We start from the raw sequence: 15,231 nt of genomic DNA, 5'->3' as shown, positions 1-15,231 counted from the left end.
TGTCGATTTAAATGAAATACTGTAAATCTGATCTTGTCATTAATTGGATAAAAAATTCCATTCCACCGAAACTCATACGGGTTTATTGCATCAAAAAGCCTTGTTTTCCTGTTCAATTATTATAAGAGGACTTATTTTTGGACGACGCAGCGCATCCACGAGATGCAGGAGGAGATGGCGGGGGCCGAGTGGGCGGCGCTGGAGTCCCAGCAGCAGGAGACCCGGCGGCGCGCCCTGGCAACGGACGAACGTCAGTGCAGGTAGTGGTCTAGTGTGACTTGTGCGCTTTAGGTGACTATTGTGTCTAGTGTGCTTAGTGTTACTATCGTGTCTAGTTTGCTTAGTGTTACTCTTGCGTCTAGCGTGCTTAGGGTGACTATTGCATATTGTGCACTTAGGGTGACTTCTGCACCTAGTGTGACTTGTGCGCCTAGTGTGACTTGTACGCCTAGTGTGACTTGTGTACCTAGTGTGACTTGTGTCTAGTGTGACTTCTGCGCCTAGTGTGACTTCTGCGCCTAGTGTGACTTCTGCGCCTAGTGCGTATACTACGTCTGCGCCTACGTCCACAATATAAGGATAACAATATATCATGGCTTGTCTATGAATACATTTGATTCTTTGTTATCCTTGCTGTATACGCGGCTCCTCGTCCAAGTAATGCTATTTTACTCCCAAGCCATGTAACACATTCGTTAATAACTTGTCATTAACTTGCAATAGTAGGTTGAACATTTCATCTGTAATTTTTTATGTGGTCTTTGGTGCAGCTAGCGCTTCATCTGAACTTCCATGTTGCCAGCCACCAGAACGCTCCTCCTCATCGAGAAATTAAACCACATTAGGTCCCTCGTTCCCGACCATTGTTGATCATAGGATCTATTCTTTCGATCCGAGTCGATAAGTGGTAATATTACACAACTCAAGACAATTAAGATTTGCTAAGAGTCCGTAATGACGTCACTATTGACACATCACTGAAGTTTAGCTCTGCTCACAGAGTTGCCCGGGTTTGTTGTAGTGTAGATGTTACATTAGTTACAGATAATACCTTTGTTGCAGATGGTACATTAAGATAATACCTTTGATACAAGTGGTACAATGGTACATTAGTTGTATATTATACCTTTGTTGTACGTTATTCCTTTATTGCAGATGGTACCTGACGCTGACGCGCGAGACGCTCGAGATGATGCACCATCTCACCAAAGAGATCCCCAAGCCTTTCGTTCGCCCTGAGCTCGGCGACAGACTGGCCGCCATGCTCGACTACAATCTCACGCAGCTCGCTGGACAAAAGTGTTAGTCAACTGCCCATGTGCCTTGTAAATAATTTTTATTTTACCACCACGCATCTTAGAAGGACTGATTTGGAACGAAATTTTTTTTTTCAAATTAGTCAATCCGTATTTTCAGATTTCACATATATACATATACAATAAATAAATTTAAATCGCATTATCCCCTTAAATGTTTGAGGATTTTTCGTTTATTCAGGTCGCGATTTGAAAGTACGTAACCCCGAAAAGTATGGTTGGGACCCAAAGAAGATGTTGGGTCTCATTGTTGACGTTTACCTTCACCTGGACTCGCCTGAGTTCGCCCGCACACTCGCCAACGACGAGCGCTCCTTCAGCAAAGACCTCTTCGAGCTCACACTCAAGCGCCTCGACAAAGCAGGCATTAAAACCGTTGACGAGATGATGCAATTCCGCGCACTCGGGCAGAAGGCAACCGACATCCTCTTGCAGAAACTGCAGGAGGATGAAGACTACAGCGACGCTCCTGATAACTTCATGGGTGAGTGGCCACACTCGGTATTGTTTTTTGTTGTCGTCTGCAAAACGCTCGTTGCTGAACAATGCACAACAGAGTAGTGCACATTTAGTATCATAGCTTCTTGTCGTGGGTGAGGCTTTTACAAGAAAAAGGCGACCAAGATCTTCATCGGTATTTTGTCTAGGATTTATAACTATGTATTATGTATGTGCTATTTATTTTGGCAGGGTAACATGGATCACTCAGTTTGCTGTGTTTCAGGGCTCGGTAGTTGATAATAACACTTTTCACTTTACAGTCCGACTCAGCTAAACAAATTGAATAGTTTAGAGGTTTGTTTCATTTTTATTCTAGTTTATACCATCTGGAAACCTTGTATATCTCAGATAAACCTATAAATGAAATATCCACAAATGTGTATTAGATTTAATTACGAAACTTACTGAAATTGCCTTTCTCGATAGACCCTCTGATGCAGACGCTGATGACGGATCCTGTAGCGCTGCCGTCCGGCATCGTCATGGACCGCTCGGTGATCATGCGACACTTGCTCAACGACAACACCGATCCCTTCACGCGCCAGCCTCTCACCGAGGACGACCTCAGGCCTGGTCAGCACTCCTGCACTTCCTTGACATAAATTATTTATTGCCTTGTTCAGTGTTTAGTCTAGATAATCAACTCGTAGTCTGCAGATTAGCTAGACAAGCAACTCGTGTCAGTGAGCAACACTGACTGTTCCATCGGCTGAGCTTGGCCATTAATTTTTTATTGTAATCTCTGAATTAATTTAGATATCTTGAATATTTTGCACTTTTTAAAGTGAGAATTAGAGATCGAGATATCTCATGTTAGTAGATGAATCTAGAAATTACCAAACGGTACATTTGGATTTTTTCTAATTATGGATTTAATGGCCCCAATAAAATGAATTGAAAGGCCCTAAAAGTCAAAAGCTTATTATGTTCTGCTAACAGTGTTCGAAATCGAAAGCTGCTAATAGTGTTAGCAGCGTGAGGATACACTATTTCACACTCCAACGTCTCGTATCCTGTTTCAGATGCAAAGCTGAAAGATGAAATTGAAGCCTGGATTGCCGCTAAAAACGCTGCGAAGTCTTCCAGCTGAGACGACGTTCATCCACCTTATCCAGCAGCGCAGGAGGCGTAGTGATCTTTAGATGTTAATGAGTAGCGAGTCTCGTGTAGAAATGTTCCCGTAAACTATCTGGCTCAGTTTCGTGAGGTTAAAGAATGTATTTTTTAACAACAGCAACAGGTGATAAGTTATAATTGTTTGCAACTCTTCTCTGACGTCAGGCGATGTTTCTCTGGTCTGTGATTTTGTCTTCTATTCTCAGCCTGATTTTTTAAAGAGAGGATCTCACTATTGGGAGTCTCATGTAAACACAAGATCTTGTAGTTATCGATAAATGATGCACGGTAGCTTTTTTTACTCAAGTTTCACCTACCGGACGAATCGTTTTAATAAGATTCTTCTATGGTCTTCTCTTTGGCATCGCCTTGTATCTTGGATGATTTGTGGTTATCTTAGTATCATAAAGAGAAGGTTGTTGTCTTTTTAGTTTACTTAATATTTTATGGCCCACTAGGTATATCTGCTGTTTGTGCTCGGGCATTTCATTTTCAGTCACGAGGTGTTCCTCTGCTAATAACTTCTAGATTCATGAGGTACTTGGTTTATTTTAAATTACTTGACCAATTACTGGCTGGAATCTCACCTCGAGTTCTACAATTCGCGTCCGCGGTGGAGTTCAGTGCTTTGGAAAGGGGGGATTTTCAAGCTCCTTACATGTGTATGTTGTAAATAAAATTTTTTGCTTTATATAAGGGTAATGTTAACAATCAGAGTAAAATGTAAGGAATAACTGTAGAAGGATAAGCCGGTAAGATTTTCCCGTCCAACTTTTTTGTTTTGGTCTGGATAACCATGCTTACCCTGTGAATATCTTCTGTTCCTCACTAAAAGACGAATCATGCTGTTCGCACCACTGAGCAATCTTGTTACGGAGTGGAAGTAATCTCTTAGTTGGTCTTGTATTTCAACGATGCTGGCTCTCTTGTCGTTGATTGTCTCGATTCGTGCAATTAGAACTCCCAAATTCTTGGAGCACGTTTGCTACGTAATTTCTAGTAGACCATTATGAACCGGTTCCTCTACAGTTTCCCCTAACTCTAATCTTGAGCTCTAGAGGAATGGATAGTGACCCAATTTTCCTCGATTCTCGCCAGTTCACATGTTAACGTATTTGTGGGATCAGATGAAAAATTTCATTTCACTCCTATAACATACTCTAGCTGATGCTGAACGTCGATATATCTTTTTGTGCAGGTCGATAGATTTTCCAACTTTCATATATTGCGGCGTCTTTCACGTACATGGCCAGATTTATTTTGTGTACATTAGCCTATGCAATTGTTTGCTAATTTTAACCAGCTCTGGTCATTATGATTCCCTATCTGAACAAATCATAAGTTTGAGAATTTTTTACTAATGGTCGCTCGCATACTTAATGAATTAATCTTGTTTTGTCAATATTATTGATGTAGCATATCTTCATCTTCGAGGAATCAATATGTTGGCAAAACCTGTATGATTGTGATAGGATACTGGTAGATTTATTACGCTCATAGTTTAAACTTTAAATGACCAAAAAATTGATCACGCAGGAGATATTTGCTTCTAAGGTAATTTCCTTAGGAGCGAACGTCTCGTTTTGCTCAATGTGTGCAATTACAACATGAACTCGACAAGTTCCTGCCGCGAATTTCTCATGTTTGCTAAAGCAATTGATCTTAGCTTGATATTTTTCTGCGCTGGTTAATATAAGAGAATACGAGCAATGATAAACGTTACACGGTAGTTATCAATAAGGTTTCCTTTGAGTTAATGGAGCGCTTCTGCTTCTGTTGCAGGGATGTATGGAACAATGTTCATTTTTTGTTCGAGAATCAAGCTACACAAATTGCCTCGAGTGACAGCAAACGTGTTGTACATAAATAACTCCATTACCGTCCGACTGTACATAAAGTAAAGTGCCGCTTGCCTCTCAACCGCAAAATATTTCTAAATCAACGCTCTGCAAAGAATCAGTTGGCTTCAAACAAGGGGTTTAGTGGGGTCATCATGGGCAGTAAAGTCACATTTCATTCGAGACGAGCATTTTATTGGACCTATGGCATCACTTCTCAACGGCGTTGTCGGATACAACGATTGTCGATTCCAGTCGACGATAACACGAGAAACGAGTGAAATGACGCTCTCTAATATATAACATGATCATTAGAATATTTGCATTTCAACAGTCTTGTCGCGCATTACCTTGTCTATGTTCAAATTAACAATTGAACTCTAAGTCGTTGTTGCGCCCTCACATAATTAGCCTTCATGAGCAAATGCAGTCGGAGAAATCCAGACCCAGAAAGGCAATGGTTCCAGGGAACTTCGTTAACGTTTCGAAATCATTCAAACATTACTCCAAGGCGAGAATATTCAGAGTGAAACGTTTATTGCCGGTCCGAAGTGATATTTATATTGACTATTTATATATGTATGTACACAATAAAAAAACATGTAATTAATACAAGCACTGATTTTTTCTGGAAGAGCGACAAGACAGAAATCTATATTTTATTTCAGGTACGACGTGGGTCACACAAACACTTATAAATCATAGTTATTAAATAATACAGGCAATCGAGAGCAACATAGCCCTGTTAATAAGCGCATGGCAGAGACTGTGGCCAGCGAGGCCGCACTCCCTACTCTGGGCAATACTTAATATGGATGTGGACGTGGAAGAAGCCAGTAGAAAATGTGGCTCAAGTAAGCAACAGTATAGTTGAAAAGGAACGCAATAGATGAATGTAAAAAAAAAACTTCTACATAAAATCGTCGAAAAATATCACCAACGTCCGGTGTTTCAAATACTGTTGGGGGCTCGCAGCCTTCAAATTTTAACTACTCTCACAGCCAGCTAAGATAAATCATCTCATCTTTTCAACACTTTTCGGCAGCGTTGTTTATGTAGAGGGCTTCTGAGAAGAACTCCTGGCTGTGCACTTCTAAATACCTGCAAATAAAGAGCAGCGTGAGCGCACCTTCGCAAGGAGACGATAGCTATCATCATATTAGTATGAATCACCGCTAAAATGCGATGATGACACAGAACTTCAGTTATTGTCGAGATCATATTGTATTATAATCATTACATACAATGGAATCCAAAAATGAAAATCACACACCAAATCACGTGGGCTTCAATTGGAAACAACAGCAATGCGATTTTCTAAATTATATTATAATATTACATAATATAAACTCTAACTACCTACTGTAAATGGTTGCATGGTAAAAAGAACTCAGAGAACAAGCAGCATGGTAAAGACATGGCACAGCTGCAGTGTAGTCGCGAAATTATTGGCACTAAGCTAACGGCTAAAAAAAAAGATGCAACTTTTACTCACTCCAAGAACAGCTGCAGATGCTTCAACACGATCTTCCGCTTCTCCGGTGACAAGTTCATCCTGTACACGATTTCCGGCAACTTCACTGTAAGAACAGCAATAGAATTTGAATTTAACTTCACATGTGGTGCTATTGTAACCCAATATATTGTATGGTATCTCACCAACACTACACCGGGAAAATCAAAATATGTACGATTTTCACAGATGAGCACGAGCCTGAAATTGTTGAAATTAACGTACAAGTCTTAGATCTTGTCTTTGTTTCTGGGTTAAAAGTCGCCTACAACAATTTGAACTATGAAATATTGGAGACGCACGGTCAGAAAAAGGCTTAAAGTAAAGCACTCCTCACCGAAGAGCCTGAGCAGGTGCAGAGGCCCATAGAGGAGAATGGGGATACCAGCATGACGATGCTGGGAGGGGAGGAGCGTCCACTGCAGCAGGTCATGCGACAGCGGCCCCAGGGAGGAAAGCGACGTGGCGGTCGAAGCACCGACGCTGTTACTCACCACACTACCGCTCGTCGTCAGCCCTGCCATTGTTAGGTCAGGAGATGAGCAAATGATGAAAATTCTTTTTCAAACTAATCTAAATCAGATACTAAAGTTTCGAACGATTAATCGCCCATTCTAGAGTTAATTACTCGAAATAAAATGAGTAAAAGAGGAAGGTCACATTACTTGGCCGCTGAAAAACTGACCTGCAGTTGCTTGCTGCTGTTGTTGCTGAGCAACGCCGCTGCTGCTGCTCGTCGTCACAGGAGTGCTCCGTCCTGAGTCACTGTGGAAAAAAATAAAAAAGATAAATTTATTTACTACTGTTAACTGACTCACGTCACGCTTCTGTTCTCGAGCGACGTGTACAACCTGAAAACCGAGACCAGTTCGAGCGTCGGGGCCCGACACCAGAATCCCTACTCGCATTGTATTCAAGATCCGAATGAATTGAACACCATGAGATAATGAAGGCGTGTATGACATTGATAGGAATTATGATAATTCCTGTACTTATCCGGATAAAAATAGATTTAATTAGAAATGGCACTTGAATAAATACAAAATGAAGATGCAACCTTTTCGACAATTATCAACTTGATATAGGACGATAGAAGTGGTTGCTCAATTAAAATGCCGAGACTGGAATAAATAGAAACACTGAACAAGAGGTAAATGGTCGCACCATGTGTAGGGTGACGGCACTGGGGCCTCAGCGGACGCTACGGTGGCGCGGCCGCCACTGGAGCGCGTGAGACGCCGGCCGCCGGGGTCATCTGGTTAGGAGAAAAATGGTACCTCATAGGAACAGGAACCTGTAGGCCGACTGTCACCAGTTTCTACTACACTTGTTGTGGGATATGTGTTCTTATGAGTGTACTATTACTGAACATCACAAATGTCAATATTAACACAGCAGCAACATACACTTTTCAATAACTATTTGAAGCTGTTACAAAAACGGTCGTAAAAAAATTACCACATTCTAACACTTATTAGCCACAATGGTGATGGTTTCTGAAAATGTAGAACGGAGATCTACAGTTTTATTGCAATCGAGGTGACAAGAGATTGGATTGTTCGCGATTAGCAAGACTGTGAACGACGGGAATTGCCGGCTGATGCATCCACTCAGACATTACTCATATTAGTCATGAGATGATCGTCAAGAAACTTGACAATAAATAAGACAGTGTAGAGGTCACATGCGATTGTTACAAGGAATCACGTGCATGACGACAGCCCGCGAATATAATCGAAAACTTTAAGTGGCACAAGGAGACGTATGACATTTAAATGAGAGGAATGATATTTGATGACATTTAAATAGTGTTTTGATGTAAATTGGTAGGTTGGAGTACCCTAGCTAGTCAAAACTACCGGTATTTCTGATATACACTCCATCTGTTTGTCAAGGCTTAATTGGAATCATGAAACCCCCTATAGCAAACTATGAATAATTCCGAAATTGTCTTACGAGATTTGTCATCGGGCAGTTTTGCTTTTATCTCCTCCTTGGCACTGCTCTCATCAGTCGATCTGCTGAAAGGGAAACTATTGGAGTGTGACATTCAGAAGAAGCAGCAGAGCAATGCAATTCACAATCAGAAATTCAATGATTGCAATGAACACAAAAAAAATTATTATATAATGCCCTGCGCTACAATAGTTGTAGCACAACCAAGTTAATTATCTGACAATGTGTACAGGTATTTAGGATAGCCACGACTATTCACGACTCAAGCATCATGCCTGCCATCATTATCAAGCACTTGACATGACATCTCAGAGCCCTACAGAACGCGGTACCTAGTGTCTTGAAATAACTACCACAATCCGTTACGCGAAATTGGTACCAAAGCTAGTAATGGCAAGTAATTCAATCAGAATTATGGAAATCAAAATAATTCGATCTGGGTCAGACGAGCATCATCGCTTGAAGTTTTACTTTTAAGAATAATTGCAAAATTTTTGGTCATCAGAGATTCAAATCCATCTAAGATTAGTCTTACTGTGGTATGCACATGGGAGAAAACTCGGGTTAATATCAAAACAATTCTAAAGCATTTACCACTAACTCAAAAGTCTACTGATGAAAACGTCACTAGCCGATCCAAAATTTGTACGGAAATTTAAGCAAATTTGAAGTGTGCTTAATGAGCAAGAAGGTTTCAGGATGACCACCTTAAATTTTCATCGAAGAAAAATGAATGAGCACCGCCCAAGAACATAAAACCCCCTTGACTGCGAGTTTTAGAGAAACGGATGGTTAAATAAATTTTCCTAAATATCCGCTTCAGATTTGATGAATTGTCAGTGACATTTATACTATTCAAAGATGTACAAAATATCCCAATACAATTTCATATCCGTAAGACAATTTGTAATTCAGAGTTGACTGAATGCGTTCTAAAATATAATTTAGAGACGACCACCCACGGTGGTGAGGCAGCAAGTGAGGACTTGAGAAGGTAGGGCGGAGGCTGAGACGAGGCGAGGGAGGCGGCCTGGTGGGCCTCTTCAGTGTAGAGGAGGTGACTCTTCAGGTGGAAGTCAAAGAGCACGCGCAGGCCGTCCATCACCTCCTTGCACAGGCCGAGCCTGCAGCGCGTACAGGTCAGTGCAGGCGATACATGGCAATGCGGCTGATAAGGGTTATCGAGGAAGAAGTAACAGGGTGAATTGGTTCAATACATTAGTATTTCAAGTAAAAGAACTCATTGGGTTCATATATTAATAGCGAAAGTATATGAGCTAAATTAATGAAATTTGAATGTCGTTGCGATCAGCTGCCACACATCAATGCAAGGAAAACATCACTTGGTGCAAAATATATCAAGCAGCTTCAATTCTTCACACTGAATGATTCAACGGAGGCGCGCTCTTACGACATCACAATCAAGCGTCCAGTAGCTATTCCGTTTTATTACAGCAATATGCAAAACATCGTACAAATGAGGATGCATGAGCAGCATTACGTGAGGTAAGCCTTATCCTTGAGCCGTGTTTCGCTGCGGCGGCGCTCGCTGGTCCGCGCGAGGTACCGTGACGCGAAGAACACCACGTAGCTCTCAAGCACCGTCAGCGCTGCCGGGGGACATGGCAGCTGCACCAACTGACAGGATAACATCACATTATTTCATTATGGATAAAATTCAGGCATCCTTTCTGAGGAACAAATCACAAAAGGGTAACAAAATGCCCATAATTTTTAAGACTGCGATTCAATTAGTGCCACTAGATCTAAAAAAATAAATAACTAAAAATATTTACAATCATAGTAGGTGAGTGAAAACTGAATGAGTAAGATTTGGCTCGAAGAAATCAATAAGACGGCCGAATAAGTTTTACAATTGCTGTTTGTTGAAGCCAAATATAAATTGGGGTACTTAGAGAGGGAAATTTTTTCTCAAAAATAGCAACCATAACTTGCACCTTATTCTTTTCCTTGATGAAGAAGTGATCTCGCTCAAGTACCGATTTCAGCACTGCAGGAATTTCTAGTGGGAACTCCTTGAGGTAGTCAGCTTCCTTAGAGTCTGAAGACACGGCTGTCTGTCGAGGGGCTTCGCCCCAGCCTTCCACTGTTGCTGCTCCTGCAGAAGCATCACTTGTAACTGCATAAGCATAAGCAATATGTGTTCATGACAACACAAGTAACTGAAACTATCTTTGTTTATTGTTACCAAGCATTTGACACAAAAATCGAATTAAAATACAATATTATGCATTTGATTATCTAGATGCACAATGTGCTTTCTCTTCCATTGGTTATAAATGCATTCAGAGCAGAAAGTTCCTCACAACTAAAGCTAGAAGTACAATATAACTACTAACTAATAAAACTCGATTTAGTTCACACATTTGTGACTTATCATTTAAGATGACAATGAAGATCAGCTTTACTGCTGTAATAAAGAGAACAAAGTCGTACGACATATTTAAAGTAGCAACATTTGAGTTTTATATGAGAAAATGTTCAAACCTCTCCATTTGAAACAAAACATGCATTTTAATAAATAATTCAGAAGTACCAAATTACATATATAAAATTTTAAATTATTTATATACATGTAGCTGGTGATTTTATAACGTTATCATTGAGATCTGGGAAGAAGAAATGCCAACCATCACGGCCATTGTTGTTTCGACTGCTTAAAGCCACCGAACTGTCAGCATCGGAGGTGAGTGAGCCCTGGTCATCATCGTCCGTGGCGCCCAACTGAGGAAATGTGTGATTTCAATGCCACTTTACCCAATAATATCAGATTACCATCCAAATAAACCTGCGTGTCAGAAACATTTCTGTGCTCTAACAAATGACATTGAGCACTTTTCACTGATTATATCCAGCTGAAAATAAAACTCAATTTATCCAGTGTTGGAAAGTTTCTAATGCAACGCATGGCACGGTATATAAATTTTACAAGAATTCATCAGCATTTATGCTACATGGAGCCTCAGAAAAAAATTCAATTCAGCCAATACATGGAATGGCTGCCACATCTGGTAAAACAATTGACTAATAAAAGAGGCTAAAGTCCATTAACCATGTAGCCCAAGACAAGAATACCAACACAATAATAAGTACCTTAGAGTTAGAAAGTTGGGAGAATCAAACTCGTTCAACAACACTTGAGCTGCCTAAAGTTGAGTGAAAATTATGCTCCAAAAGGAACATGAATTCCTCAGCATGGAAATTTAATTGTGAACTACATATTGAATATTTGTTAATATTGAAAGCAATAGCATGGTTTACAAATGAGGAAAAGTATGATTGAACCAATTAACAGTGTACCTGGCAAGAGAAGGGTAGCAAGGCATTGTTTGGATCAGAAAATACCTGCGAGCCAGCATCCGAGCCTGTTCGTTCTTTCCTGTGCCTCTCCTGTACAATCTCACGGATAGTGTCAGAAAGTCGTCGCTTTTTCTTCTTCTCTTTCCTGTGAACAAGACAAGTGAATTATCAAATGCTGATAACATTAACTACATACTAGTCAGTAAAGATACTGGACTGATGCCTCAAGCCAATAGAAAAAATATAATTGGGCCAATCTGTATGAAAAACTAAGTTTTTCACTTCTGCAAAAATTAAGTTTTTCACTTCTGCATTAGCTAATAAACTTGTAAATCGTTTATATTGTATATTTACAATTGAATCTTCATAAAGAATTCACAATTACTAAAATTTCACAATAACTTGTATAGGTACACCCTTTTCTTCAACTTAAGCAATGTAAAGCAGAAAAAGTGTTTCAATATGTGGTTCTGACCATGAAAAAGCAATCAAGAAATCAAGAGTTATTTTTGGACGTTTGTAAAGTGTTTCTCACAACTTGATTTGGGCTTCTTCCATCAGACGCCTCTGCAACTCTCTGTTTTCCTCAGTATCTTTGAGCACAAGATCTTCGTCAACACATCGGTCCCAAGATGCATTCCAGCCCTGAAAGGAAACTTGTTGCACAAACTGTGTAGTAATAGGCATGTACCCCAACAAAAAAAGCTACCTGCATGGTATTTAACATTACAAAGGATCGCCATGAAGCTGAAAGCTATCGCAAATACAAGGGCTTCAAAAAGTTCATGGAAAAATGACTTAACTGTATATAAGAAAAAGTTGTTGTCAGAGGAGATCTTAAGGGCAATGGGGATCTTTTTAGTTGATTTTCTTTCCAGCTATTTATCACAAATAGATTTTGAGAAAATTTCAAAAAAATGCCCTGGGAAGCTGCATCAATGCATTCATTTGCACCACAACTATGCATCCATGCATGATGTTTGGCAGACAATAGCTCTGCCATGCAAATTTTGATGGAAAATAATTTTTTACATCCACCTTCTAGCCCCAATTTACTTCTAAGCAATATATTTTTACTTCAAAACATGAGAAAGTTATTGAAAGGTACCGTACTGTGTTTCCACCAGTTGAATAAGCATAAAGTGCTGTCATGACAGGTTCAAATTGCAGGACAAAGATGGGACTTGAAACTGGTACCAGGATTTGCAGGAATGTATTGACATTGATGGAGCATATACTATTGGAAAATAAAAGTTATGACTTGGACTGTTCAGAACTGCCCTTCTTCTATGATTACTATTTTTGAAGCCCCCTTTGTACCTTGACGTAAGAGACTACTATTGTTAAACTGGGTAAAATAGATTAACTAGATCTGCTCAACATATATATAAATTACCTTCAATTAATAGAAGGGTTCTATCAAATTAAAAAAATACCCATCAAGAAATTTTATAACCATGATTAGTGAAAATGTTTAAATGAAACAATTCCATTGATTGTAATTAGCATGGTTTAAATATAAGGTTGCTATCTAACAAAATTATCTTTGATAACAAACCTGGAAATGGATGAGATATTCAATTTGTTTCTTGCCCCGGTTATCTTGCTTGTAAACTGTTTGTAAAACTTTTGACTCATAGAGCACTTTGGCTTTAGTTGGATCTGGCTCATAACAGAGCACACGCTCGCCTTCACAAAATCTGGATTTAATGCCTCTTGTGGAAACCATCTTGAGGTCTAGTTAGCATGCAGCAACTTTCAGCCAACATTGTGAAGCCCAGCAATCCTTCCTGTTGAAATATGAGGAAAATGGAACTATCAAATAGCAATGAGATATTAATTCTTGGAACTAAGAGATAAAAATAAGAAAATAATATTAGCCCTTTGGCAGTTAAATAAATTTCTTCCATAAAAACCCACCACTTTAGTGTTTTATGCTTCATTGTCTTAGCTAGGCCAATGAGTGACCAATCATATTTCCTCTTATTCAATTACCTATACAAGTATGGCGATCTGGGTGAGCCTGTGAAGAGGGATATAGGTAAATAAATACAAATATCCATTTTTGTAGCTGCTTTCTGTATTATAAAATAGGCAATTTTATAGGGTAAACACACCATATTCCGACACATTAAGGATGTACCAAGAAATGAATGGCTATAAAAAGATCACAGTGTGCACAACTCAAGTTCTGATTGCTTTATGTCACTCTCAAAACACCACACTACGCGCCAGCAACAATGAAATGTCACAAACTGTTGCCATATTCATTTAAAAGGTTTTAGAATTCAAATCTACAAAATCCCTGAATTCTGACACTGTGTGTGACTAAATTTGGCATATTGTGAGACTAATTCCAACAGCGCTTCAAACTCTTACTAATTCGTAATTCCGATGCCCTGTGTTGGAATTCCAACGCCCTGTGTGAGCTGTATTGGAATACAACACAGCTTGGAATGAGCTTAATTAAAAAATTTTACTTTTTTATTTTAGCTTTTAATTAAGAGCTATTAAGCTTTCTATTAATAAAATTTTAATTTTTTAACACAGCTTGGAAGGAGCTGTGTGTGTCCAATTCCAGGCCGAGTTGGAAATAGTTTTTATGTGTCTAAAACCGTCTCTTAACTTGATCATCTATTAATTTATTTTCCACTTAAAATCAGCAAATAGGTACAAGTATACTTGAAGGATTCCAAATATATTCACAGACTTATTTAAACGTCCAACACCATAATATTCTTTCTACACAAACAGTTTATCACTATTTGGTAGAGCAAGGTTAACTATCAACTTTGACACATGTTATGATGTTCTCACTAGATGACTTGGACTTTCCCGCCCTTTTGCTCTGAGGATCTTAACATTTTCCTGCCAGACCCAGTGTTTTGCGGGAATCTGGCAGGCAATAGTATGACAACACTATTTCAACCGTCTATGCATGTGTGGAACTAAGACAAAGCTTAATATGAAGGAAAAAGTTGAGAAGTGTTGGAATTACCCATGATGTCGGAATATGGTGCGTTTACCCTAATTGTTTTTAGTTTTTACTAGGTATGTACAAAGAACTAAATTAATATCAAAATTGACACATTTCACTTAAAGCTAGGAAATTTTCATGTAAATATCAATGGAATAACAAAATTACTACAATTTTTCTTCTCCCTTGAATTTCATCAAGAAAGTGTCCTACCAAGAGTTGCTGAGTTGGTCATTGGAACTGCTCACAGCCATCTTGTACTTCCATGTGTTGATGAATAAAAAAGCATTTACAGTGTTAATGACAAGCAATTCCTTAATTGTGTAATAATTTTAATTATTGCAGTGCCCTGGAATTAAGATCACATTCTCAACTTCTCAAGAAACTGCTTTACTTTCACCAATATTTTTGGCATATAGGTATGTTTTGTTCAAGGCTTAATACTATAAAAAAAACTTTTCTTTGGCACTTTCAGGCAACATGTGCAAATCGCAGCCAAGCAAGCAAACAAGCAAAATTTTTTATATGAAAAAAAAAATGACAGTGATAATATGAGATTCTTTTGTTCATTTCCAAAGATGAAAGGACCAAATTCAATTGAGCTGTCAGTTATATGTATGGATTAACACCATTGCATACAGCACATTCCGCACTGAATACTAAAACTTGTAAAGATTGAGCTGAGGTTTTTAG

The 15,231-nt window shown here is 39.1% G+C and overlaps 2 protein-coding genes across 9 annotated transcripts in view; one reads left to right on the top strand and one right to left on the bottom strand.

Annotated features, from left to right (window-relative positions):
• The window catches only part of LOC108666058 (ubiquitin conjugation factor E4 B), a 24,016-nt gene extending 19,062 nt beyond the window's left edge, over nucleotides 1–4,954 (top strand). For all 4 annotated transcript variants that reach the window (XM_047884905.1, XM_018152864.2, XM_047884903.1 and 1 more), the window contains exons 23-27: nucleotides 151–260; nucleotides 1,156–1,301; nucleotides 1,498–1,800; nucleotides 2,244–2,390; nucleotides 2,840–4,954. In XM_047884905.1, the coding sequence (XP_047740861.1) occupies nucleotides 151–260; nucleotides 1,156–1,301; nucleotides 1,498–1,800; nucleotides 2,244–2,390; nucleotides 2,840–2,907 (774 nt within the window). In that variant the 3' untranslated portion in view covers nucleotides 2,908–4,954. The remainder of the gene's footprint in view (nucleotides 1–150; nucleotides 261–1,155; nucleotides 1,302–1,497; nucleotides 1,801–2,243; nucleotides 2,391–2,839) is intronic.
• LOC108666059 (male-specific lethal 3 homolog) lies at nucleotides 4,945–15,231 on the bottom strand. 5 transcript variants are annotated; one of them, XM_047884907.1, is made up of 15 exons: nucleotides 14,752–15,230; nucleotides 13,557–13,584; nucleotides 13,120–13,351; nucleotides 12,097–12,206; nucleotides 11,607–11,706; nucleotides 10,892–10,985; nucleotides 10,199–10,359; nucleotides 9,742–9,878; nucleotides 9,203–9,364; nucleotides 8,241–8,305; nucleotides 7,449–7,539; nucleotides 6,970–7,049; nucleotides 6,622–6,801; nucleotides 6,267–6,351; nucleotides 4,945–5,872 (listed from the first exon to the last, which is right to left on the bottom strand). In XM_047884907.1, exons 3-15 carry the CDS (start codon nucleotides 13,288–13,290, stop codon nucleotides 5,800–5,802), a joined length of 1,509 nt encoding a protein of 502 aa, XP_047740863.1. In that variant the 5' UTR covers nucleotides 13,291–13,351; nucleotides 13,557–13,584; nucleotides 14,752–15,230; the 3' UTR covers nucleotides 4,945–5,799. The 5 variants fall into 5 exon arrangements, with proteins under 5 accessions (XP_047740863.1, XP_047740865.1, XP_047740862.1 ...); XM_047884909.1 differs by lacking the exon at nucleotides 13,557–13,584 and having other exon boundaries at nucleotides 10,241–10,359; nucleotides 14,752–15,231; XM_047884906.1 differs by lacking the exon at nucleotides 13,557–13,584.

This window comes from Hyalella azteca, unplaced genomic scaffold, assembly GCF_000764305.2.
Source record: "Hyalella azteca isolate HAZT.00-mixed unplaced genomic scaffold, Hazt_2.0.2 contig16446, whole genome shotgun sequence".
Taxonomy (NCBI): Eukaryota; Metazoa; Arthropoda; class Malacostraca; order Amphipoda; family Hyalellidae; genus Hyalella; species Hyalella azteca.
Note: the sequence above shows the minus strand (reverse complement) of the source record. Positions and strands in the feature narration are given on the sequence as shown.

What these genes read in the sequence shown, in the direction of transcription:
- LOC108666059 (XM_047884907.1), bottom strand. Translation starts at nt 13,290, where the DNA reads ATGGTTTCCACAAGAGGCATTAAATCCAGATTTTGTGAAGGCGAGCGT. An exon ending in AAACAACAATGGCCGTGATG is followed by an intron (nt 10,360 to 10,891) that starts GTTGGCATTTCT and finishes ATGCTTCTGCAG; the next exon opens with GAGCAGCAACAGTGGAAGGC. An exon ending in GTGCCGTCACCCTACACATG is followed by an intron (nt 7,050 to 7,448) that starts GTGCGACCATTT and finishes TTTTTTCCACAG; the next exon opens with TGACTCAGGACGGAGCACTC.